The following is a 26,286-nucleotide window of genomic DNA, read 5'->3' as shown; positions in this document are numbered from 1 at the left end:
AATGAGGGTTAAGTGACTTGCCCAGAGTCACACAGCTAGTGAGTGTCAAGTGTCTGAGGCTGGATTTGAACTCAGGTCCTCCTTTATCTGGGGCCAGTGCTTTATCTGCTGTACCACCTAGCTGCCCTCTAGGAAATGCATTCTTTAAAAAAGAGCTAATTGGTTGATCCAAAGTCTCCATATGCCTAAGGTATGTCTTGTTGGTAGGCTACACAAATTTTACTGAGTAGAATTCTAGTAGAGGAGTAGGATACTGGGAAAGTTTTGAGAGGGGCCTAACAGAAGGTCTGCTATGACCAAAGGGCAAAAGTATCAAACTTAGAGTGAGAATAAGCTTTGATTTTTCAGAGGGAAATGTGCTCCAAACATGTTTGCTTGGTTCTCCAGGCCTTTTTGGCCAGAGGACAAAAAAATAAACATTTTAAATACAGGATGTTCCAAAAGTGTATTCAAATCTAAAACTATTCTAAGACTTTTGAGATACCCTCTATTATAATCTGTGGACCATATTCCCAAATTCTGGGAACTAGACTCAGGAACTAGATTCAACCTCATATCATATCATATCATAGATATTGAACCAATATCATTCTCTTTGACTTTGTGTCTTCATCCAGAATTCCCTCAGAATCTGACTCATTTTGTCCCTACCCCTACTTCCTCCAGGGATGTGAACAGAACAGTCCCAAAGCCCATGTAAGCATTCAAGCTAACAGCATCTAATTTCACCCCAGAGAAAAGGTAAAACATAATAAAAGTGTCAAAGAAGACTTATGGAGAGAAATTCTTACTCTAGAACCATCCACTACTGAGGGAAGCAGCAAGGTTTAATAGAAAGAGCACTAGGTTTTGAGTGAGAAGAACTGAGTTCAAATCCTTATTCTGTTTTGATTAACTATGTAAACTTGGGTAAATCATAAATTCTCTGTGCCTCAATTTCTTTATCTGTAAAATGAGGGAGTTAGGCTATGTGATTTCTACATCAAAATTGCATTATGATTCTGTGGTGATGCTCTATTTTACATTAGGCTGGGTCAAGAATTTAAATTTCCATTATATGTAGTTTCCCAGTATTCTCTTATCCCAAAAGATTTCCAGTTTTGTTACCCTCCTATAACTTTGTCTATTAATCATTAGAATAATCAAAATAATATTTTGAATATTATTTAATTATTGAACTATTTGAATAATATTTTAATTCAAATAATCATTTGAATATTCAAAATAATAGCTACGATGTATGTAACACTGAGGTTTCCAAATGTCTTTACAAATATTATCTCATTTTATCTTCACAGCCCCCCCGGGAAGTAGATACTATCGTTATCCCCATTTTCCATGTGAGGAAATTGAGGCAAACAGAGGTTAAGTAACTTACCCAGGGTCACACAGCTAAAACTGGATTTGGACTCTGGACTTCCTGACTTCAATGCTCTTTCTACTGCATTATCTAGCTGCCTCAAATGGTCTTCTTGATTCCACATTGGGCCTAATGAAATTTTGAAGCAATTCTTTTACTGAATCTTAACCTATAGTAGATGGACATCTTTAAAAAGTTAGTCCGTTTTAAGTGGTATTATAAGACTAGGGGGCAGCTAGGCGGCGCAGTGGATAAAGCACCAGCCCTGGATTCAGGAGGACCTGAGTTCAAATCCGGCCTCAGACACTTGACACTTACTAGCTGTATGACCCTGGGCAAGTCACTTAACCCTTAACCCCCATAGCCCCACCAAAAAAAAATATAAGACTAGTTAGGTCTCTTAGATAGACTGAAAGATTAAGAGATGAATATCCAGCACTCTTTCCTTCTGGTATTTTTAGAAATGCAAAGTTCTTGCAAAGGGATCTCTATTCACTCCCCTGTCTGTTGATCTCAGTTCCTAGTTTGCCCAAACATGGATTCACAGTTCCTGAATAACTAGTGTGATTTGCATTGGAGAATTAATGACCATTATGTATGTTGTGGTGAGACTGCCATGATTAAGTTATCATTCACTGTATTGTTATATGGAGCCTGACTTTTTTTGATTTTCAGAGCTTGGCAATGTACTAATCAACAATGAACATGTAAAAATTCACTAGAAAAGGTGTTTTAGCTGTATCATCATTAATAATAATAGCTTTTGTCTTAGTACCATGTGGTGTTTGATGACTCCTTCAATTATTAGTATTCAATCATATTTTGTTTCAGGGCTGAATTTGACTAATATATGGGAGATACTTTGATTTGAATTTGCTTAAATTCATAAATCTTATTTCTTTGCCAGACAACCTGCTCAAGTCAACAAGAATTTATTAGGTATTTGCTATGTGACGCTCACTGTGCTAAGACTTAGGGATACAAAGAAGGGCAAAAATACGGTCCCTTCCCTCAAGGAGCTTACCTTCTATTAGAACGAAAGACAACATGCAAATAATTATATACATACAAGATATGTACAGGATAAATGAAAGGCAATCTTGGAGGGTTTGCTATTTCCTTCTCCAGTGAATCACCTTTTGTCAGAACTCTTTGCTATGACCTGTCCATCTGGGTCACCCTACTTGGCACAGCTCATAGTTTCATTGAGCTATGCCAGCCTCTCCATCACGATAAGGCAATGAGACTTTTGGGAATCCACTGGACAGCAAGCCATCAAATTAGTGAATAATTAAATTAATTCAGGATATTCATTAGAAGGTCAAATACTGAAGCTGAAGTTTCAATATTTTGACCACATAAAATAAGAAGACTGGACTCATTGGAAAAGACTCTGATGTTGGGGAAGACTGATGTCAAAAGAGAAGGGGCGGGGCAGGTAAGTGGTGCAGTGGATAGAGCACCAGCCCTGGATTCAGGAGGACCTGAGTTCAAATCCGGCCTCAGACACTTAACACTTACTAGCTGTGTGACCCTAGGCAAGTCACTTAACCCCAATTGCCTCACTAAAAAAAAAAAAAAAAAAAGAGAAGGGGATGGCAGAGGATGAGATACATAGACAATGTCATGGAAATAACGAACATGAGTTTGGACAGCCTTTGGACAGTTAATAAGTGTCAAATGTCTGAGGCTGGATTTGAATTCAGGTCCTCCTGAATCCACAGCCCCAGTGCTTTATTCACCGCGTCACCTAGCTGTCCCTCCTTTTTACTTCCGAAGAGAGTCTCTTCACTTTACCTAATTAAGGAAAAGGCTTAGCTATGTTAATCTTCTGACAATGATTATTGTAACACATGGTCTATATGCAGTAGGATATACAGCCAATAGCCACAGCCTCAGGATCTGAGCCCATTCTAAGGGTTGCCTCTGCTTTACCTTAAGGCCTCTACCTGCTCTCGGAGACTCCAGACCTTGTCAACCCAAGCCAGCAGCACCGGCTAGGCACCACCTGGCCCCTACTGACTGCTCTTATTCCTAACTTGGCACAAGGTACCTAACCTAGCAGGTGTTTAAGAATGCAGAATTGAAATGAAGAACAAAAACATACTTTCTCTTTAAATATACAAAATACTTAACAAATCCTCCTTATATATTGTAATTTTGGGGAAGGATTCCCACCAATGACATCTATTTATACGTTCCTTGGTAACATCAAATCTTGCTGTGCCTTCCAACTTTATTTTATGTGGAATTTTTTCAAAGTCTTTAAAGAAAGATCCAAGTGTACTACATATTTGTATGGTATATCCTTTCTAGAAATCCTAGGTCTCAGACTTCCAAGAGGAATCTAATGCTTGGACTTCTAACATTATATCATAAGCAATATCTCAATTGTATATTCAAGTGGTATACGCTCTTTGGCAGGAAACAACCCGAACACTACCTATGCTTATTAATTCCCCTGAATCAAGCAAGTGAAGAACTGGCTGCATTACATTTGAAACTTAACTGATACACTAGTCCAGGAGCTCTTAACCTTTTTTTGAGTCATTAATGCCATGGCCTCTGGCATTCTGGTAAAGCCTATGCACTCCTCCTCAGAATAATGTTTTTAAATGTAGGATTACCAAACTGACCAATTATATTGAAATAATCAAGATATTTTTTAGAGCTTCACAGATTCTAGGTTAAGAACTTCTTGATGTCAAGGCCACAGGCACTTCTGCATGTAAGAAGAAGGGTTAATAAAGTATCAAGGAAATGACTATTGTTGACATTGTGACATGGAGTAATCACTTCCCAGCTTTTTTGTGTTTAAAATGTCTAAGACTTCAAGCAGCATTCAGTCGAGCCCAATGTACAAGATTTTTCCCAAGGATGACACTGTATAATATAAACAGTTGAATTAACCCAACTCTCTAGAGCTGAAATGCTCTGCTACAGTTCTCCCTCTTGGCCTGAGCTCTCCCTGTTTCTATATGATGGCCACCTGCATGCAGGAATAATTGTACCACCCCACTTTTGACTGTGAGAATATGTTGGATGGTCAAGAAGGAGACTGAGTTGGTACTTTTTTTTTAAGGTTAATCTAAAAGTCATGGATATAATCCTTTTTTTTTTCAGGACAATAAGGATTAAGTGACTTGTCCAGGGTCACACAGCTAGTAAGTATCAAGTGTCTGAGGTCGGATTTGAACTCAGGTCCTCCTGAATTCAGGGCCAGTGCTTTATCCACTGCTCCACCTAGCTGCCCCCTTGTGGATATAATCTTAATGCTTCACATACAATTCAGATATAATCTTCAGTGTGTGTCCTGCTTTTATGTAAGACAAATACAGCACAAAGGTCAGATCATGATTTGTTTCGCTAATAGATAACTTATAAGCAGACAGAATAGAAATTTGTTCCTCAAAACAGGCCTATAATTTCATATAACATGTTCTTCAGATGGTGGTGGTGATGATAATAAAAACAGAAATTATCTATATTATGCCCAAATCTACACGAGGCCACTAGAAGATGGTCACAGAAGACAGGGATGGGCAGTCTTAGGACAGAGGACTGTTTTAGCCACTGGATGCACTGTCTACAGCAGTAGAGACATCCATAACCAAAAGTTCAGGAGGGAAAATATCTGCTCTGACTCTAATACAAAAGCCCAATTAAGAAAGTGAGGCTGGAGACATGAGTAAACAGAAGAAAATGCCCAATACAACAGAGAAATACAATGTGTAAAGAGAAGCCCATGAGGTGAAGTGAGAGGAAGAGAATAATTCCACAAGTACAAGTGGAGCCTCAGAGAAAAGAAGGTTTGGCCACAAAGACTCCAAAAGTAACTAGAAAAAATGAAGCAAGGGGCAGCTAGGTGGTGCAGTGGATAAAGCATGGGCCCTGGATTCAGGAGGACCTGAGTTCAAATCTGGCTTCAGACACTTGACACTGAACTAGCTGTGTGACCCTGGGCAAGTCACTTAACCCTTATTGCCCCACAGATAATAATAATAATAATAATAATAATAATAATAATAATAATAATAATAATAATAATAATAATAATGTTAACTGTTCTTTAGTTAAACAAAACTGAGAGGCTTAGCACTGGGTCAAATAATGACCTAGGGAAGGTACTGTGAATGAAGATTGATAGTTGTTGTTGGTGGGGGTCCTTAAAAAAGTCAAGCAAGTTATTAGGGAAATCAGAGCTCCTGAGGGAAAAACACTGCAAGAATGAATGGCTTAGAACAGAAGGTGGAAAACTTTACCCCATGAGTAGGGCTTCCTGAAAAATAGAATGGAGTGTAACAGAATTAGATGATTTCACAAGACAGTAAGAAATATCAGAACCAAGTAATAAGATTGGGAAAAAGAAAATGTAAGTAAGGGCTGCCCTTAGCTTAGTGTAGCAGCATAAAGACTCATGGACTCAACCTACTCTCTCACCTCTGTCATTTAGTGCGGGGCAAGAGAACCACTGGACGAGTCTGAAAAGTTGAAACCCAGTAGATGGCAGCAGAGAGCAGATAAGCAATCAAAGCACCTAGCAAAGACCTTAGAGGAGATGGGCATAATATCACTAAATGATAAGGAGATAATAACATCACCAAAGGGCATCGGCAGCCCTGCACCAATGGAGATGAGAATTTCCCTGGCTATGCACATGCCCCTCCATACATGTGCTCAAGTCATATGCGTTCTCTGTTTTTGTTCTTTCCTCACTGGTATAAAGCTACATGTGGGAGATTGTTCCCCAGGTGTACAAGAAGGGAGCTTTTATTGTCACTTTATTTGCTTTGCTTTTTGATTGTATTTTTTGGTATATCTTTAACTGATGTGTCCTCTGGCTGGCTCTGGTCCCTCAGGGGCCCATCAGCTATAGTTCTGATTGGAGATGCTCCACTGACCCTGAGGCAAGTTTTCTAGGGTTCTCTATCCTTGGTTCTACAAAAAACATACTGAGCTAGCCAAATTCTCAGAGCTCTGGTTTCCTATCCTAACCACTAAGGTTTTCATCACAAGTTGGCTGGGCTTACAGATGTTGTTGAGTCATTTCACTGGTTTGCCTCCTTATGACCCCATTTGGGGTTTTCTGGGCAAAGATACTAGAGTGATTTGCCATGTTCTCCTCCAACTCATTTTACAGGTGAGGAAACTGAGGCAAATATGGTTAAGGGATTTGCCCAGAATCACACAGCTAGCCTCTATAAGTAAGGCTGCTCTTAGCTAGGAATAGTGGCTTACAAACTCATTGACTCAGCCTACCCTCTCACTTCCACCCTTTCTGCGTGGGGAGGGAACAGAGAACCAGTAGACAAATGGTGGGATCTGAATTCATGAAGATGAATCTTCTTGATTCCAAGCCCAGTGTTCTATAAACCGTACCACAGGATACCCATCTCTGATTTCTTTTTCTTACTTCACCTTTATGCTGGGTCATAGGGTAGATATTGGTCATTACTGAGACTTAAGGCCAGTTGATTTTGATGAAAATTTTTGATAAAAAAATCTGCCAGGTATAATGGGACTCTCAAATATTTCTCAGAACTTTATTTTTGGTAGTTGTTCCCCCAGGCCATCTTTGCTGTACTCTTGTTGTGCTTTGCTGCATTTTCTGCTCAACCAGAGCTCTGGCGCCTTTTGGCCTTGGTCTTTGGCCCTCTGGATGATAGAGTGCATCTGACCCCACCTATTCTCACTTTGGATAAAGTCTGCCCTGGCCCAGACTTTGTAGCAGCATCCTTCACCTCTGTGTTGGACACCTTTATGGTTCTGTGTCCTTGGAATTCTTGACTTTGTACATTTACCATATCAATTATCTGATCATTAAGTCTGATTTTATCCTTCAGAACTTCCTTGGCACTTCTAAGCTAGGATCTGGGCTTAGTTTCAACAAGGCCATGTGGTCTTTTTGATAGATGTACTCCTTCCAAGGAGCTGTCTGTATCACATCAGCTCCTTCCAGTGGCCAGAAGTAGATGCATTCTTTCTGATTCAGAGTCTGAATTCCCTTTGAACTCATGTTTTAAGTTATGTTTCCTGGCTGAGAGACATCTTCAGCTCAAGGCTCATGAGCAGAGCAAACCGTTCTCATCCCAGGTTATTCATTCTGCCCACTTCCCCAGGTCCCCAAAGAGGAGAGCTAATCCCAAATCTCCTAATTACAGTTTTAGGGCATTACTAAGCCTATTGTGCACTCATTTCCAACAAATGAAGAAACTGAGGCCAAGAGGAGTAAAGTGTTCTCACAGGTATTAAAAGGCAGAGCTGGGATTTGAACCCAGGTCTTCTGTTTCCAAACCGAGTACTCTTTCCATGTATTATACTGGTACCCTAAGGGGAAATCACTCACTCAGATATAACCTTTCATCAAATGAAGTTAAGGCTTCATTTCTTAACATCTCGAATTATATCTTGAAAACAATGGAATAAGAGGGCCTTTTTGCTCATGTGAGTTTTTCACATCTTAGCAGAACCTGAATGAAAGCAAAGATGTTCTCTGCACCTCTGCAGTGTGCCCATGAGGTCTAGCTAGGGTAGCTAGGTGGCACAGTGGATAGAGAACTGGCCCTGCATTTGGAAAATCTGAGTTCAAATCTCACCTCAGACACTTACTAGCTGTGTGACCCTGGGCAAGCCACTTAACTCCAATTGCCTCAAACACCAGGGGCCATCTCCAGTCATCCTGATACCTATTTTGCCACTGGACCCAGATGGCTCTGGAGGAAAGAGTGAGGCTGGTGACCTTGCACAGTCCTCCCTCACTTAAATTTTATTCACTGCAAATTGTGACATCACCCCAATATCATGGTCCTCTTCAAGAATAAAGGATAAATGACAACAAATGAGATCTAGCTATGGACTAATCAGTGCCTAGCGCTTACTAAGTGCTTTATAAATGCTTGATGACTGACTGATCATCAAATAAGGAACCAAAGGATAAAGGGTAAGAGGTAAACTGATAGGCTGACTTATTTCCCAAAATAAGGAGCAGAGCTGGCATTGAACAAGGGAAACAGTGGCAAGAATTAATAAAGGTGTCTGGCAGCTACATGTGAAGGGGCTGTGGTTTACAGCTTATGGGAATTAGAGGTATAGAAAAAAAACAAGGTTCCTTAGAGGGTCAGCACTGCAAAATTATCTTATAGCCAAGTCTAGAGGAAATCAGGAGAGGTCAGTTGTGATTGCTCCAACAAGTGTCTTAGCTGCTGATGCCTTTAAGGCTACTGTTTCTGATCTGTCAGCTTAGCCGCCCCATTAAACCTGGCCAAAGTAATCCGGAGGTAAAAGGTCTCCTTTCATTTCTAGCCAGTTTCTATGGGTCAGAGTGCTGTTCTAGGTAACGGGGAAGGGGTCAGAGAAAAGAACCCAAATTCTTCAGCTTGATCCTTCAGCCTCTTCTTCATCACTGGCACTGCCTACTGGGACTAGCTCAGGGACCCTGTTACAGCATGAACATCATCATATCGTCCTGTGATTCTGCTGAGAGATTTTCTGGTGACCTTGTAATTCCCTGTCATACATCATCGAGAATCACTTCAGTTCACACTGAACTTGTCTCCCACACTCCCCAGGACTCAGAAAAAGTGCAACAACAGCAAAGAAAAATGCTGACATACTAACCACAGAGTAGCATTTCTGGTCAGGACATACCCATTAGAAAATCTATATACACACTCTGCTTATCCATGTTTAAAAGATTTTGAAGAAAAAAAAACAGACTGGTTCAAACGCATTGTACACTTGCAAACTGCCTCCCAACTTATAAGCTTCATCACTCTTTCCAAGTCTACTGTAAATGAAGCCTATGGTGCTGCCATTACTTTTAAAGACTCTTGAGAAGAAGCCTGGTGTAGTGCCTAGACAGCCAAGGGGTACAGTAGATGGAAGGCTGGACCTGGGGTAAGGAAGAGATTCAGTCGTTTTTTTAATCATGTCTGACTCATTGTAACTCCATTTGGGGGTTTTCTTGGCAGAGATACTGGAGGGATTTTCAATTTCCTTGCCTAGCTCATTTGACATATGAGGAAACTGAGGCAAACAGAGTGAAGTGACTTGCCCAGGGTCTCACAGCTAATAAGTGTCTGAGGTTGGATGTGAACTTAGGAAGATGAATCTTCCTAACTCCAGGCCTGGCATGCTAAATTCTACACCACTTAGTTGTCCCCAGGAATACTTAAATTCAAAACCAGCTTCAGACAGTTACTAGCAGCATCACCCTGGCCAAGTAACTAGCTGACTTATTTTCTTCACTTGTAAAATGGAAATGATAATGGCACCTAATTCACAGGGTTGTTGTGAAGATAAAGTGAGATAATACTTGTAAAGTGCTTTGCAAACTTTCAAGCACAATATAAATACTAGTGGGAGAAGGAGGAAGAGGAGGGGCAGGAGCAGGAGCACTACATCTACAACAACTGAACAACTTCACCAGGAGTCAGAGGACCTCAGTCCAAGTGCCAATTCTGACACCTCTTAGGTGTATGACTATGGGGAAGTTACCTAGCCTCTCTGAGCCTCAGTTTCCTCATCTGTAAAATGGAGAAAATGCTTATACTACTTACTTTACAGGGCTGTTGGGAGAAAACTTTATGAAACTTAAAGCTCAACAGAATTGTGAGCTATTGTTATTGTGATGAGACTGACACCACTGAGCAAAGAGGTGACAGTCAACACAAAAAAGGGATTTAGATTATGGCCCAAATACTAGAATGAGCTTTATAGCTGGATAAGGAATCATCTTCTCTAGCAATTTTTAAGGATATCTGTTTAGAATCGAAGAAATAGTCCGACTGGCAATGGCAGGGGTGGGGGGGAGGTTGTGCTCCATGGATTCCCCTTTATGATTACCTAGTTTCTACCTGTTCCATGCAGACACTTACTTTGAAAAACATATGCAATATTATAGCTCCGAATGTTGTAAATCCAGTTCCAGGCAGAAGCTAGATAGTGCAGTGGATAGAGTGCTGGGTCCTGAATCATGAGGACTAATACTAATTAGCTGTGCGACCATGGACAAGTCATTTAACCTTGCTTGCCTCAGTTTCCCTATCTATGAAATGGGGATAATAATAGCACCTACCTTGCAGAGTTGTTGTAAGGATCAAATGAGACAATATTTGTAAACAACACAGCACAGTTGCCAAGCACATACTAGGCACTATGTAAATATTAGCTGCCATTATTTTTTTTTTTTGTGGGGCAATGAAGGTTAAGTGACTTGCCCAGCGTCACACAGCTAGTAAGTGTCAAGTGTCTGAGGCTGTATTTGAACTCAGGTCCTCCTGAATCCAGGGCTGATGCTTTATCCACTGCGTCACCTAGCTGCCCCTAAGTTGCTATTATTATTATTATTTTTTTTGTTTGCTTTTGCAGGGCAATGGGGGTTAAGTGACTTGCCCAGGGTCACACAGCTAGTAAGTATCATATGTTTCATGAGAAAGCACGACATATAATCAATGACACAAAATGACTCTTCTTGCAATGCCTTTACCTTAGAATATTGGCCGTGGCTTTCCTTTCTTGGGGTAGAAGGTCTGGGTCTCTTAAGACTTCCTCCAGCAAATTCAGGACATTCATCTTTAGTTCATTGTTGAGTTCAAAATCCTACAAAATAAAAATAACTTGAAGCTAAGAAAACTCTAAGATTTGAAATTATTAAGTCCCAAACCATGTGTCACCATTTTCCAGGTTATATTCCTACATAACCAGTTGGGCCTTGGTTTATCTAGGCTAGGTTTTAAATGCTCTATATGTGATAAAAAGATCAGGAAACTCAGTGATGGCATTTTGTTTGATTTTGCCATTGGTAAAATGATGGATAAAGTAAATGCTTCAGTTCAACAAACAAATGTGAAGTGCCTACTGTGCTTAAGCTGTTAGATGTTACTGAATAAGAGAAAAAGCTCTGGAGGTAAATTTGCATGTATTGTTTCACTTAACAGGTACTTACTAAGCACCTTCTAGTGCTAGACATTATGCTAGACACAAAAATGAATTCCTATATTCATGGAGTCTATGGTGTAGTTGGTTACACCTATATGGCTGAACTTTCATAGGAAAAGGATATGTAGTTGTGACAGGTTAGATTTTTTTTCTCCCTGAATATGTTTGATTATATGCCAGTCAGTTTAACGGTGAACTTTTTGCTATTTAGAATTATGTAAAAGCAATTTCTAGCATATGTAACTACATGTTTATGGATGAAAGAGCTCAAATAACTGAAAGGAAAAAAATAAATTTCAGCGTATTCTTGGCCTTGCAGAAACTGACCTACTTTACAAATTCTCCATGACTATAAATGCCCTTCATCATTCAATTAATTCTTGTCATTACGATGAGCTCACATATCAGTCTGACCTTGGTTTTCGGAGGGGTTACATAATGATGAGTTTTACACCCTCTACACAACCATTTCACAATTCAGTGTCTGTTTCCTTGGGTACGGAAGGCACAGGGCATGCTGAGTATTGAGAAGGGGCATAACAAGCTGGTGCTGTCCAATGGGACACAGCCAGTCATTTCTATTTCTTTTAGGCATTGAAGGGGACGAAAGTGCAACATTTTTATTGCTATTTTTGCTATTGTGTTTTCCTATGGTTTGAAAGAAGATTGACCTTTGACGTCCTTACTTAGGGCATGCTAATAATAACACCTCATGTCACACCTTACAGTTTCTAACACACCATTCCCATAATATTAACCCTAGGGAGCAGAGAAGCATTACCTCTATTTTCTAGTGAAGCTGAGAGGTCATAAACTAAGGCATTAGATCTACAGTGGGCAGGGACATTGGAGGTCATCTAGTCCAACCCCCCCTTTTTGTTAGGCAATTGGGGTTAAGTGACTTGCCTAAGGTCACACAGATAGCAAGTGTTAAATGCCTGAGACTGGATTTGAACTCAGGTCCTCCTGACTCCAGGGCCGGTGCTCTATCCACTGTGCCATCTAGATGTCCCTCAACCCTCTTATTTTACAGATGAGATGGAATTAGAAAAAAGTGAAGTGACTTGGCCAAAGTCACCCAGCAGAGCCTGGTGTGCTGTTCAGTGTGCTTTTCATGGCACCATGCTAGTAATTGGATTTTCCCATGGTCACGCAGCACACAAATGTCAGAACTAGGACTCAAATAGAGCCTTATGACTTAAAAATGGGTTTTCTCTACTGTATGTTCCCTAATCATCATATGCCCTACATACTTTGCCCTTTTGCCAGGGACTCTTATAGCAAGTAGGTTGCATTTTCCTTAAGGCTAGCTTATAGGTGTAAATTTAACACTCAAGTCTCCTGGGGCAATGAGGGTTAAGTGACTTGCCCAGGGTCACACAGCTAGTAAGTGTCAAGGGTCTGAGGCTGGATTTGAACTCAGGTCCTCCTGAATCCAAGGCCAGTGCTTTATCCACTGTGCCACCTAGTTGCCCCTATATTATATATTTAATGATGTAATTAATCTGGTTACTGGCCAGGAAAGGGCAGTTAGGTGGCACAGTGAATAGGGTGCAATGTCTGGAGTCAAGAAGACTCATCTTCTTGAGTTTAAATCCAGTCTCAGACACTTACTAGCTGTGTGACCCTGGGAAAGTCACTTAACCCTGTTTGCCTCAGTTTCCTCATCTGTTAAATGAGCTGGAAAAGGAAATGTCGAACTGCTCCAGGATCTTTGCTAATGAAACCTGAAATGGGGTCATGAAGAGTCATGACTGTAACAACTGAAAGACAACAAAAGCCATGAAAGGAGGATATAACAAATCAGGATAATGTGACTTTGCCTGTAGTGAATTAATCAGTCAACAAAGTAGTGAAGTACAACAAAATGCTCTGGGAAGACATCAAAGAAAAGAGATCTTAAGGGAAAAATGCTCTTTTATTTATTTGGGGTTGAGGTAGGTTGCCCTAAGGAAATATTCCCATTAGGATTTCTCATAACAGCACTTTTAGTGTAATGAGATTCCAGGTGAGAACCTTTTTTTTTCCCCTAAGGACTGAGAGCTAACCTAGAACACATTCCATAACAAGGGACAGATACAGAGTGTCCCCAAAGCCCACATGATGTTTTAAGTTCTGATTGGCTAAAACTGCATGAAGACTTTGGGGACACCCTGTATTGGTGATGCAATTGCCATTCGCCTTCCTAAGAATCCTTAATATTCCTATTAACTTGACAGTTTTCATCATTTCAACTGGTAGCAGAGTGGACAGAGTGCCTGGCCTGGAAAATCCTGTCTCAGATATTTACTAGTTGTGCTTCCCTGGATAAATCACTGAACCTCTGTTTGCTTCAGTTTCCCCAAGTGTAAAATGGGAATAATCACAGCACCTACCTTGCAGGATTGTTGTGGGGATCACAAGAGACAATATTAATAAAAAGTTCTCAGCACAGTGCCTAGCACACAGTAGGTACTGTATAAATGCTCATTCTATTCCCCTTTCTTTGATACAAGTAGCTTGTGATATTTTATAATTGAATTGATAATTATACAATGTATTTATTGCCTAGTAATACCTTTTAATTAATTAACTACTATATTGGACAATTAATGCATAATTGTGTAATGATGAAGATTATCATTCTCATTTTACCATTGAGGAAACTGAGGGACAGGGCATTTAGGTGACTTGCCTAAGGTTTCACAGTCAGTTAAGTGCCAAAGCCAGGAACAGAGTCCAGATTTTTCTGATTCCTAATCTACACTGTTTCCCACTCTTTGCAATAAAAGGCAGCACAGAAACCAAAACTGAGCCAAGAGACCTCATATCTTTCCCTTTGCTTACTTCATCCAATCAACAGTCTAATCTTACTCTACCAAGGATAACAGCTCCTGCACTGCTCTCTCATCTCCTGTGATTCTCATGCCTATAAATCCTCGGGGAGCTGACCCAACACACTGAAGGCCTGCCTCCTCCTGTTTCTTTTAATATTTCAGGATCTTGGTGCAGAACATAGGCTGTCTGTTGATTACTTAAGTCATTATAGGGTCCTGGATTTGGGGGCAAAATGAACCTTATTAGAGTCACCTAGTTTACCTTTCTCATTTTACAGATAAGAAAAATGAAGCCCAGAAAGGTCAAGAGTGTTGGCCATGGCCACAAAGGTTATGCTGGGATTTGAACTCAGGTTCTTTGATTCTCATTAAAAGACTTCTATTCCATATTATGAAGTGCAAAATGAATGGTTTTGATTACGCTAAATTAAAATGTTTTTGTACAAACAAAAGCAATGCATCCAAAATTAGAAGGGAGACAGAAATCTGGGAAACAATTTTATAGCCAGTATTTCTGATAAAGGCCTCGTTTCTAAAATATATCAGGAACTAAATAAAATTTATAAGAATCCAAGTCATTCCCCAATTGACAAATGGTCAAAGGATATGAACAGGCAGTTTTCTGATGAAGAAATCAAAGCCATCTATTTCCATATGAAAAAATGCTCTAAATTACTATTGATTAAAGAAATGTAAATTAAAATAACCCTGAAGTACCACCTGATACCTATCAGATTGGCTAATATGACAAAAAAGGAAAATAATAAATGTTGGAGAAGTTGTGGAAAAATTGGAACATTAATGCATTGTTGGTAGAGCTGTGGACTGTTACAACCATTCTGGAGAGCAGTTTGGAACTATGCCCAAAGGGCTATGAAGCTCTGCATACCCTTTGACCCAGCAATATCAATATTAGGTCTTTTCCCCAAAGAGATCATAAAAAGGGAAAAGGACCCACATGTACAAAATTATTTATAGCTGCTCTTTTTGTGGTGGCAAGGAATTGGAAATTAAGGGGTTGCCCATTAATTGGGGAATGGCTGAACAAGTTGTGGTATATGAATGTAATGGAATACTATTGTGCTGTAAGAAACAATGAGCAGGCGGATTTCAGAGAAATGTGGAAGGATTTGCATGAACTGATGCTAAGTGAGATGAACAGAACCAGGAGAACATTGTACACAGTATCAACAACATTATGTGTTGATCAACTGTGATAGACTTGATTCTTCTCAGCAATACAACGGTCCAAGAGAGTTCCAAAGGACTCATGATGGAAAATGCTCTCCAAATCCAGAAAAAAAAGAACTGTGGAATCTAGATGCAGATCAAACCATACTATTTCTATTGCTTTTTGCTGTTGTTGTTTTTCTTTTTTGAGGTTTTTCCTTTTTGCTCTGATTCTTCTCTCATAACATGACCAATGCAGATCTACTTAATGTGATCAAACATATATAACCTATATCAAATTACTTTCTGTCTTGGGGACAGGAGAAGAAGGGGAGGGAGGGAGAAAAATTTGAAACTAGAAATCTTATAAAAACAAATGTTGAAAACTATCTCTACATGTAACTGGAAAATAACAAAATATCTATATGGAAAAAAGACCTCTATCCCAGGTTTAGATCCTTGTTTTGAAACTGTGTAAGGATGAGGTAAGTAATTTAACTTCTCTTAACCTCTGTAAAAATGAGGGTAGGGCCTTTGTAGACATTTCAAGGACAATCTCATCCTTCAGTATTACTGTGCTACAAGAAGTGATGAAAGGAATGGTTTTAGGGAAACTTGGGAAGAATTGGATGAACTGATGAAGAGTGAAGTGAGCAAAAGTAAGAGAACAGTTCATACACTAAAACACTGTAAAGACAATTTTGAAAGACTTAAGAGTTCTGCTCAATGCAATGTCCAACCAGGGATTTTAGAGTACCAATGATGAAGCATACCATCTATCTCCTGTCAGAGAAATGATAGACTCAAAATACAGAGGAAGGCATACATTTTTGGACATGCCAATGTAAGAATTTGTTTTGTTTGTACACATATTTGTTACAATAGTTTTGTTTTGTTTTTTCCTTTTCCATTTCTAAGGGGAGAAAGAAAAAGGAAACCTAGGAATAGGAAGGGATCCCTCAGAGAGAGAGATGGACAAGAAACATACACAGAGAAGAAAACAGAAGGTCCAAAGATTCACAGATAAGCAAAATAGTTTTGAAAGTTATATGTTGAAGTTATTAAATATTTAAAAAGAAAAGTAAGCACGACATAACAGAAATTCAGTTTTATGCATAATCTTTTCTATTCTATAATATATAGAGAAATTTTATTTGGTGTTTATTAAGTTTAGAAGAAAGAAAAATGGGGGAAAAACTCCATCCTTTAAATGGAGTAGGAGAGACAAGGAGAATTGTTATTCTGGACCTGATTCTGACTGATAAAAAGGAACTGATGATTAAAATAGAAATGACAAGAAGATTTGGAGGCAAAGTTATGTTGCAGACAAAATTGGATCCAAGAAGGAAAAGGCCCCCTGAATGCAATGATATTAATTAACCATTCAAGTCCTATTTTGCTTCTTTTTTTTCCTTCCAAAGAGAATGAGACTTTAGAATCAGAAGAATAGAAGAAAATTTGTTATTAATAAGTCAAATCCCCATAGAAATCAATGGTAAGGCAGCCTCTAGCTGGTTTTAATGAGCTTAAGTCACCAAACCTGGACAAACCATATCCTAGGATACTGAGAGAACAATACAGAAACAGTTATTCAACACACTCTGGTGAAACGCTATAGCAAACATACAATTAAAAAAAATCATCACTTTTTCAGGCAGGAAGAGGTCTGCCTTATTTCAGTCAAAATTAGAATATTAATAATATATGTACCTAATATCTTGTATTTATCCAGAATTCATAACCGTGCCTACATGTCCCTTTTCGTTGTTTCTTATGACTTGTAAGTGAACTCTACTCTCCATTCAGCCTTGAAGAAGGAAACTATAACCCATGAGAACAAGTTCCATGATCAGAACTGAGAGGCCGAAAAGGGCACACCTGATGATCTAGTAGTATTCCAATGTAAAATTCAAGGACCAGCTTTTTGTGAGGTACATCAGCTTATGGTTCCACAAGGTGGCACTCCTGAGACAGCTGGATAAAGCATTTAGGATACTGAAAAGCTTGCTTACCCTGTCTTCCAGTTGCAAGCCCCGGAATGATTTGGAAATTCCTTCTCTAACCTCCAGGACAAGGTTAGGAAAAAGAGCTTCTTAACATTTACTATGCAAAGCTACATGAGCTCAAGTAAGCACATCTTGTACATCCCAAAGAGCATGAGGTGCTGAAATTATCATTAAAATGTCAGCTACAATTTTTTTGCAAATCATGAAGAGATGAGTAAAATGCCTTTGTCTTAAGACTGGGAAAGAGGAAATACCCTGTCTAGGTTTGAACCCTGGAAAAAGAAAATAGGAGAGATGTGGGGGACAGAAAGATGCTTAGATATCTCTGTTCCCTAGGACTTGGTTACAGAGGAGATAAGATAGATAACCAAATAATTATAACCAATCAATAATTAATCAATAAGCATTAATTAAATGCCTACTATGTGCAGGCACTGTGCTAAGTACTGAGGATACAAGAGGCAAAAATAGTTCCTCCCCTCAAGGTGTTTACAATCAAACGAAGGAGACAATATACAAACATATATACAGTATATATACATAGAAACATGTGAATATATGTTTATAGCATATGCACAGGATACATATATACCGCAAACTATACTAACGTAAATAGGAAATCATTAACAGAGGGGCTGGGAAAGGAAGAGAGGAAGAAGAAAAGTATTCCAGGCATGGGAGAGAGCCAGAGAAAACACATGGATCCAAGAGACAGAATGTCTTCTTGTTTGAGCAGCAGCCAAAAGACTGGTTCACTACACTGAAGAGTATGTGGGGTTGCCCAAAGGGCTATAAAGCTGTGCATATCCTTTGACCTAGCAATAAGAAATGATGAGCAAGTGGATTTCAGAGAAACCTGGAAGGATTTGCATGAACTAATGCTGAGAGAGATGAGCAGAACCAGGAGAACATTGTACACAATATCAGCAACATTGTTTGTTGATCAACTATGATAGACTTGACTCTTCTCAGCACTACAATGGTCCAAGAGAGTTCCAAAGGACTCATAATAGAAAATGCTCTCCAAATCCAGAAAAAAAGAACTGTGGAATCTAGATTCTGATTGAACCATGCTATTTCTACGTTTTTTCTTTTTCTTTTTTGAGGTTTTTCCCTTTTGCTCTGATTCTTCTTTCACAGCATGACTAGTGCAGAAATATGTTTAATGTGATTGTACATGTATAACCTATATCAGATTGCTTGCTGTCTTGCTTGTCCCTCTGTGGAAATTTATTTTGACTTGGGGACCCTACCTTTAGGCTGAGATTAGAAAGAAAGCCTTAGGCCCTCAGGGTCTCTCCCCCTCTACCTCAGCTTCAGCTGAGGGAAAAAGCCCCATGGGCTATACAAGACTCCAGGTCAGACAGCGGAGGATCCCGGATAGCCTGTGCTGAGGCACGTGAAACTTGGAGCGCACCCCCCCCCCCACCAGCAGCTGCAGCTCTGGCTGGCAGATTAGCTTGGTCTGTGGGGGCGAAGGAAGCCCCGAGATTTGAGTGGAGAGAAGAAAAGGTATATATAGACCTGGGAGTTAGACTAGGGGGAGACAGACTAGATAGAAAAGGAGCAAGGATGGACTAGAAAGAAGGGGGGCTGACTAGAAGAGGACAGACTAGGAGAGAGGCTGACTAGAGGGGAGCCCAGACAAGGACGGAGGAGAGTTCCCTTCGGAAAAGGAGAGTCGGGTCTGATAACATTATAGGCCTTAATACAAACCAGGGAAAGTGTAACGTGCCCTGAGGCCGGAGGCGGATAAGGCCCTTATTGTATTCAAGAAGTTCTAAGCGCAGTAGGTGTGAAAGAGACTCAGTGGAAAGAGACCGCAGGAAAGCTGTCAGGTTGTACGCTTTATTTCCCTGTATTCCTAATTTGAAATAGTATCTCATAAATAAACTCTGCTTTGATTATTTGGTTAAGAGGCTTCTTAATCTTTAGTCTATCAGTTTGGGAGCAGCGTGGTGGAACTTCATAAACGGCCCACATTAAATTAACGTAGTCAGATAGCCAAATAGTCAAAAGTCCCCAGATTAGTCATCCATAGTTTAGTCCCCCCAAAATTAGCCCTAGTCATCAAAAATATTTTACACCTCCAAGAACTTGAAATCTAATGGAAGAGATAACACATACACATACTTATTTGATGCAAAGCAGAATTCAGTAAGGGCAAAGACCTTGGCAAGGTAGATATTCTCTTTAACTGGGTGATAAGGAGAGTTTTAAGGTGGAATCTAACAAAGCCCTCCATTAAAATCTTACTCTGAAGTCTTATCCAGGGTTCCCTGAGACTATGCCCATAATTGCAAGTTCTAATAATTCCTACCAAGCAGGTCCAGGCCTAACAATTGGCCTTGCAGATCTTGCATCCAAAGACCAGTCTAGCTAATTTTAGAGAGTTTCATCATTAATGTGACCATGTGCTAGACACAGGGAGACATTTTGATTTGTCTTAGTGGGGTGAGCACCCACAGAGATGAAATCACAGACTGGATTTGTTCATTCTTTGTATTTGCCACCACAATGCCTGGCACAGAACCTGATATCTAGTAGATATTTAACAAATGTTTGTTACTTTTTTGGGGGGGGGCAGGCAATGGGGGTTAAGTGACTTGCCTAGGGTCACACAGCTAGTAAGTGTCAAGTGTCTGAGGTCAGATTTGAACTCAGGTACTCCTGAATCCAGGGCCAGTGCTTTAACCACTGCGCCATCTAGCTGCCCCAACAAATGTTTGTTAATTGATTTAAAGAGCTTTGCGCTGGGGCAGTCAGGTGATACAGTGGATAGTCCACTGCCTTGGAGCCAGAAGGACCTGAGTTCGAATTTGGCCTTAGACACATACTAGTTGTACAATCCAGGAAATGTCCCTGAATCCCCACTGTGGAAAGAAAGGAAGGAAGGAAGGAAGGAAAATCTTTTTGCTAAAAATAAAGAAACATGGATTCTAGTCTTAATATGTAATTTATTCAGGGAAATCACTTCACCAATGTAGATCTCAGCTGCCTCATGTGTAAAATAAAGGGGTTAAATTAGAGGGCTCTTCACCTTTTTTGTGTCATGGACTCCTCTGGCAGTCTGGTCAAGCTGATGGGCCCCTTCTCGGAATAATATTTTTTAAATTCACAAATGAAGGAAATGCCAAATTTAAGTAAGATATTAGTAAAATTTAAAATGTAATTTTCCCCCATCCTAAGTCACAGACCACATAAAAATCTATCCATAGCCCCATGGTGTTCTGTGGAGCCCCAATTAAGAAACCCTGGATTAGAAGCTTTTTAATGTACCTTCTGTTTCTAATAGATGGAAGAAACTCTGTGAAGTATGACAAATATTAGATAGGGATTCCAAACTGGATCAACAAGTTGGCCAATTAGCTAAGCTTAATAAGGACAAAGCATAAAATAGTGAAGGAATGAGACAGACTTGCCTGGTACTTAGGATCACAGATTTAGAATTGTCAGGGAGGAACCTTAAAGTTTGGCACCTTTATTTTAGAGATGAAAAAGATAAGGCTCTCAAAGGTGAAATGACTTGTCTAGCATCACCCAACAAATTAAATATCAGAGGCTGGATTCGGAAACCAGATCTTCGTGACTCCATCACCAGCATTCTATTCCCTATACCGTGCTGCTGCTCAAATGGAAACTATTGCCTGCTTATAAGTTCAGCCTTTTAGAAGTTACATTTGGGGGGGGGGGGCGGGGCAATGAGGGTTAAGTGACTTGCCCAGGGTCACACAGCTAGTAAGTAGTCAGATGTCTGAGGCCACATTTGAACTCAGGTCCTCCTGAATCCAGGGCCAGTGCTTTATCCACTGTGCTACCTAGCTGCCCCGGAAGTTACATTTTTTTTAAGACAGTAGGAAAATATTTAGCAATTTTCTTCTTATGTCCTGATGAATTTGCAGGTCATTGGAAATAATCTGACAAAAATGAAAATTATGATGACAATTTTCTCATCATATACTACTGAGTTCAATCTGGGGCCACCTCTTCATTAGGGAGACAGCAAGGTGTTTCGCTGGCTCAAATTTAGTACCAAAGCCAAGTCCCGTAGTGATTCACGCACATAATACAGGCAGGACTAAGAAGTAGGAAAATAGAGAATAACAACCTGCCTCGTTTGCTTAGCTCTCGTTCTGGATTAAAAATTATTATTGAGAACTTGGAGGGAGACTTTTGAGAATAATGTGTGCTTTGGAATCTAGATTCCATGTAGCCTTTATGTAGTTACATTTGGAAAGTTCCCTGAAATGAATATGCAGACCAAAGGACTGAAAGGGAGTTAAAAGGAATTGCTAACTCTAAGTCATAAATAGAGTACAAGGAAAATTGAAGAGAAAGAATATTAACACATAGGGGAACTAAAGAAAGCTTCATGGAGGAGATAGTACCTGAATTGAGCCTTAAAGGAAGACAAGGTTACTTAAAAGAAGATGAGGAGGTAGTTGATTCTAGGTATGGAGAACTTTTTGTGTCAGCTTCCCATGGTCATGTAATTCACATATGACTTCCCAAAGTCATATAATCATATATGACTTGGAATTTTAAATCTCTTTTCACTAATCTGAATCTTTACTCTTATTTATTTTAATGTACTAGAATCTAACCATTTCCATTATAAGAATTACTGACATTTCTAAAAAGGGTATCAACATTCAACCCTGTACTTTCCAGAGTGTTCTACCATGACCACAAAAATGTGTTAAATACGTAGTTCGTGTTGCAAAAAAAGGAGAAAGAAACTCTAGGGGATCTGTTCTAGAAAAGACTTTGAAATGTTTGTCAAATCTGAAGGTTTTAAATACTGGAAGAAGTTGCCAAAGATTATTTTACAATTTTCAGGAATTCTAAGTTGTTTGTTGAGCAATCATAAATTGCTAGGGAATGCAAACTGTAACAGAATGCATAAGAAAAGGGAGCCCAAGATGAAGAAATTGACTTTTTTTTTTTTTTTGAGAATGAGTCTTTCTATCTTGCCCAGGCTACCAATGCAGCAGTCACTAGTCCCACTACTGATCATCATGGAATCTTAGTTTCCAATCTAGCTTGGGTTAGTTCCTCCTTCAGAGTACTGATGAATTATATTGTATATCATATTATATCACATTGTATCATATATATCATATCATATGATAGCAGAGCCGGAATAAGTATGGACACTGGATCACCTTTAGTAGTACTCAGCAGCTCAGAAATCCAGAACCTAAGAAATTCACCAACTTCAGTCTCCCCAGGAGCAGGGATTACAAGTCTGTGCCACCACAACCATTTTAAGAGAAGATAACAAAGTGTATGTCACTGTCTAGGTGCCTTTTAAATAATCTCATAATCTATATGCATTTAGTACACAGTGGACATTTGATAAGTAGTTGTTGAAAGAAATATTTATTTATTTAAACTCCATAGGAGGTGAAGGCAACTTTGGATCGGGCAAACCATCAATAATATACATCCTAATTCCACTTAAACTAGGTAAGTGGGGTTTGGGGTTAATTTGAAAAAGACAAGGGAGTTAGTTAGGCATATGAGGAGTGGGAGGCTATTAGGAGAAGGCATGGGGAGTAGGATGTGGGAAATATGCTAGCATAAAAATAACTGTGAAGAAGCTAATGGTAACAAAATGACTCCCACTTAGCCAATATGGGGGGGTGTGTGGAATGAAATCTATATTGAAAATATTTTTACCAGTCCCTGAAAAAATTACACATTTTTATGATTGCTGAGCTTTGGCCTCTAGTGCAGAATGACTGCCTAGATCAGCATTTTAGAAGACTACACCTCAATGTAGAAACCCAACATTTCCCAAGCTCTCATCTTCAGACAACCAAAGAGATTTATTCCATTTTAAAAAATCATTTCTCATAAAAGAGGAGGATTTTTCCAGACATCAATTTTTGGCTTCTCACTGTGTGGCTAATTAACACAGGCTGGGATCTTTGAGGACAATGCACAGTGGAAGACTGGGGAAAAAATCAAAAGTCTAGCAATTTCTGCTTTTAAGATTGCCTTTTCTTTTGCTGACATCCTTGGTTAAATAACTCCCAATAGTTTTACCTAAATTACTTTTTGCTCCCACTCTGATGCTGGCCTGAGGATAAGCACCAAAACTTAGTCTATAAGTAAAGGCCTCCACATGCTCCATGATTGATGAAGTTGGTAAGATACATTTGATTCCTTTCCCCAAGGAAAAGACTATATATATATATATCCATACCCCATCAAAAAATCCCAGTGAAACATCATTCTAAAGATGTTAGACTACTACCCCAACACTAGATACTTTCCTTGAAGGATACTGGGAAGAAGACAGACATTTGTAATTATAAAACACCTTTAAGTTTTAGAATGAAATGTTCCTGGTGACCCTGAGGGACAAGGAGTACACACACTAGCCTCACTGATTGATGGGGAGGGGGTGGAGAGAGCTGAAGACGCATGTGCTAATAACATACGTAACGGTGGGGTGAAAGGTAAAACGGTCTCATTGCTTTCTTCCCTGTGCTGGCCTCACCTTGTAATGCACACTCTGTTCAGACCTCTCCAGTTCCACCATGACTTCCTATCGGGTTCCAAAGAGCTACTGGAGTCAAAAGATCTACTTACCACCCAGAAGCAAGTCAATTAACCACCCTGAGCCTCGGCAGTCAAGTGTAAATTGAGGGACAAGACCACTGAGCTCCTTTGCAACTTTATAACTAAGATCCCATGATTCTGTGATGCCTCCCACACTCTTGGGGAAATCCATTCTGGCACTGAGGGACAGGAGGGTAGTTGTAAAGAAGAATGGGAACAAAGAATGAGAGTAACATTAGATATGGAGGACACAGTCAGTTTCCCTGAAGCTAGCTAGCTGTGCTTAAAAACACTCTCCCCGGGGCGCAGTGGGTAGAGCACCATCCCTGGAGTCAGGAGTACCTGAGTTCAAATCTGGCCTCAGACACTTGACACTTACTAGCTGAGTGACCCTGGGCAAGTCACTTAACCCCAATTGCTTCACCAAAAAAAAAAAAGTGTGAAATGACCACTTGTAATTACAGAACACTTTTAATGTTTAGAATAGAGCTTTCCTGATGGGCCTGAAGTACAGGTCATGCAAATACTTTCCATATTGAACAGACAGGGAACTCTATTTTAAAGGGTTCACTGACTTACCCAAGGTCACACAACTATTAAATGTCAAACCCAGGATTTAAACCTCATTCCCGTAGTCCAAATTTCCACTGTACAATTCAGTCCCTCAACCAACGAAATGTGTATGTACAGCCTCAGAGATTCAGATGCCAGAAGGCATATGAAGTTACCCACAGAGATCTCTTTGAGAACTATCAGAGGGAGAGAGACCTATGGACTTTAATAATAAGGAAAAGAAATTAGGAGAGACAAGATTCCCCATGGCTCTTACAGTGAATGGCTTCTTCTAAGACATAACGTCTGTTTGCCTCCGTTTCCTCCTATGTGAAATGGGGATAATAATAGCACTTACCTCACTGGGTTGTTGTGAGGATCAAATGAGATAATAATTGTAAAGGGCTTAGCACATTACCTGGCAGAGGGGAAGAGCCATATAGCAGTTAGCTCTTATTATTATTAAAGGAGACAGAAAGCACTCTTTTCTTATAACAGTCTGATCCAAAGTAGAGAACTTGTGAATGTTTTCTCTCTCAACACTGATTCACTTCTATTTATGTGCTGCCTTAATTAAATAAGTCCTGTTTTAAAAGAAGCCACTGCATATAAACTTAGGAAGGGCATGGAATAAGTACAAAAGATTCAAAGGATGGTGACAAAAGCAATTACATTTTGGGAAACATGTTTGTGGGAAGATTAAAGGATTCAAGATCTTGTTTTTATAGTGGAGATGAGTAACCTGAAAAATGACAGTAGTCTTTTTTTATCTTTTTTGTGTGTGTGTGTGAGGCAATTGGGGTTAAGTAACTTGCCCAGGGTCACACAGCTATTAAGTGTCAAGTGTCTGAGGCCAGATTTGAACTCGGGTCCTTCTGACTCCAGGGCCAGTGCTCTATCCACTGCGCCACCTAGCTGCCCTTATGACAATAATCTTCACAGAGGCATCTGGTGAGGCAGTGGATAAAGCACTGCACCAGGAAGTCAGGAAGACATGAGGGCAAAAGCTATGACCCAAGCAAAGTGACCTAATTGCTCTCTGCCTCGGTTTCCTCAGGTGTAAGATGGGGATAATAATAGCATCCACCTCACCAGATTGTTATGAAGATCAAATGAGATAGTTGTAAAGCTGCTTAGCCCAGTGCCTGGCACATAGTAGGTGCTTAATAAAGACTCTTTGCCTCTTAAGGCAGCCATTCTAATTTAGATAATAACCCCTTACACTTAGTCAATACTTTATATATTCTGAAGTCCTTTCCATCAATTCTCATGACAGCCTTGTTAGCATTATTATCTCCATTTTACAGATAAGAAAACTGAGGTCTAGAGCAACTTTGTCCAGAGTCAATTTACAGAACAAGTTATTAGAAAGACAGGACTAGAAACTAGGCTTCTGAGCTGCTGGTCCAATGTTCATTTCACTAGACTTTCCCTTCAAGACCAAGCATTTCATGATTAACTATAATGAAATGCTGCCCAAGTCGATACAGCTCTCAAGGGCAGCATATGTCAATATCTTATGTCAATAATATAACAAAACAGAATAAGGAAATACGGTTTTGAAAAGAAGTACTGCATCCATGTGTCCAAGGACTACAAGAAATCTCAACAAGCTCAAAAGATCTCAGGCTGTAGGGCCAAATGAATGAAACATATTCTGCATCTTTTCTATTTCTTTCATTTGCTTTGGGAATGTGAGTTTGCAAGAAAACAAAGCACATCTGCTCCTTGTGGACTTTTACATTCCCTCAGGTTAACAATGGTCGTATGGGTGACTTGCAGAAGATGAGAATGAGTCAATAAGATTTTTGGCCCATATATCTAGTGGTTCTGTAAAATCATTTACAAGGCTAAAATATTTAATGACTAATTT

At 39.7% G+C, this 26,286-nt stretch overlaps 1 protein-coding gene across 3 annotated transcripts in view; it reads right to left on the bottom strand.

Annotated features, from left to right (window-relative positions):
* RASGRF2 (Ras protein specific guanine nucleotide releasing factor 2) overlaps positions 1–26,286 on the bottom strand; it is a 337,273-nt gene that overhangs the window by 29,440 nt on the left and 281,547 nt on the right. For all 3 annotated transcript variants that reach the window (XM_043969980.1, XM_043969989.1, XM_043969999.1), the window contains exon 19: positions 10,848–10,960. In XM_043969980.1, the coding sequence (XP_043825915.1) occupies positions 10,848–10,960 (113 nt within the window). The remainder of the gene's footprint in view (positions 1–10,847; positions 10,961–26,286) is intronic.

Source organism: Dromiciops gliroides, chromosome 1 (assembly GCF_019393635.1).
Source record: "Dromiciops gliroides isolate mDroGli1 chromosome 1, mDroGli1.pri, whole genome shotgun sequence".
Classification (NCBI taxonomy): domain Eukaryota; kingdom Metazoa; phylum Chordata; class Mammalia; order Microbiotheria; family Microbiotheriidae; genus Dromiciops; species Dromiciops gliroides.
Note: the sequence above shows the minus strand (reverse complement) of the source record. Positions and strands in the feature narration are given on the sequence as shown.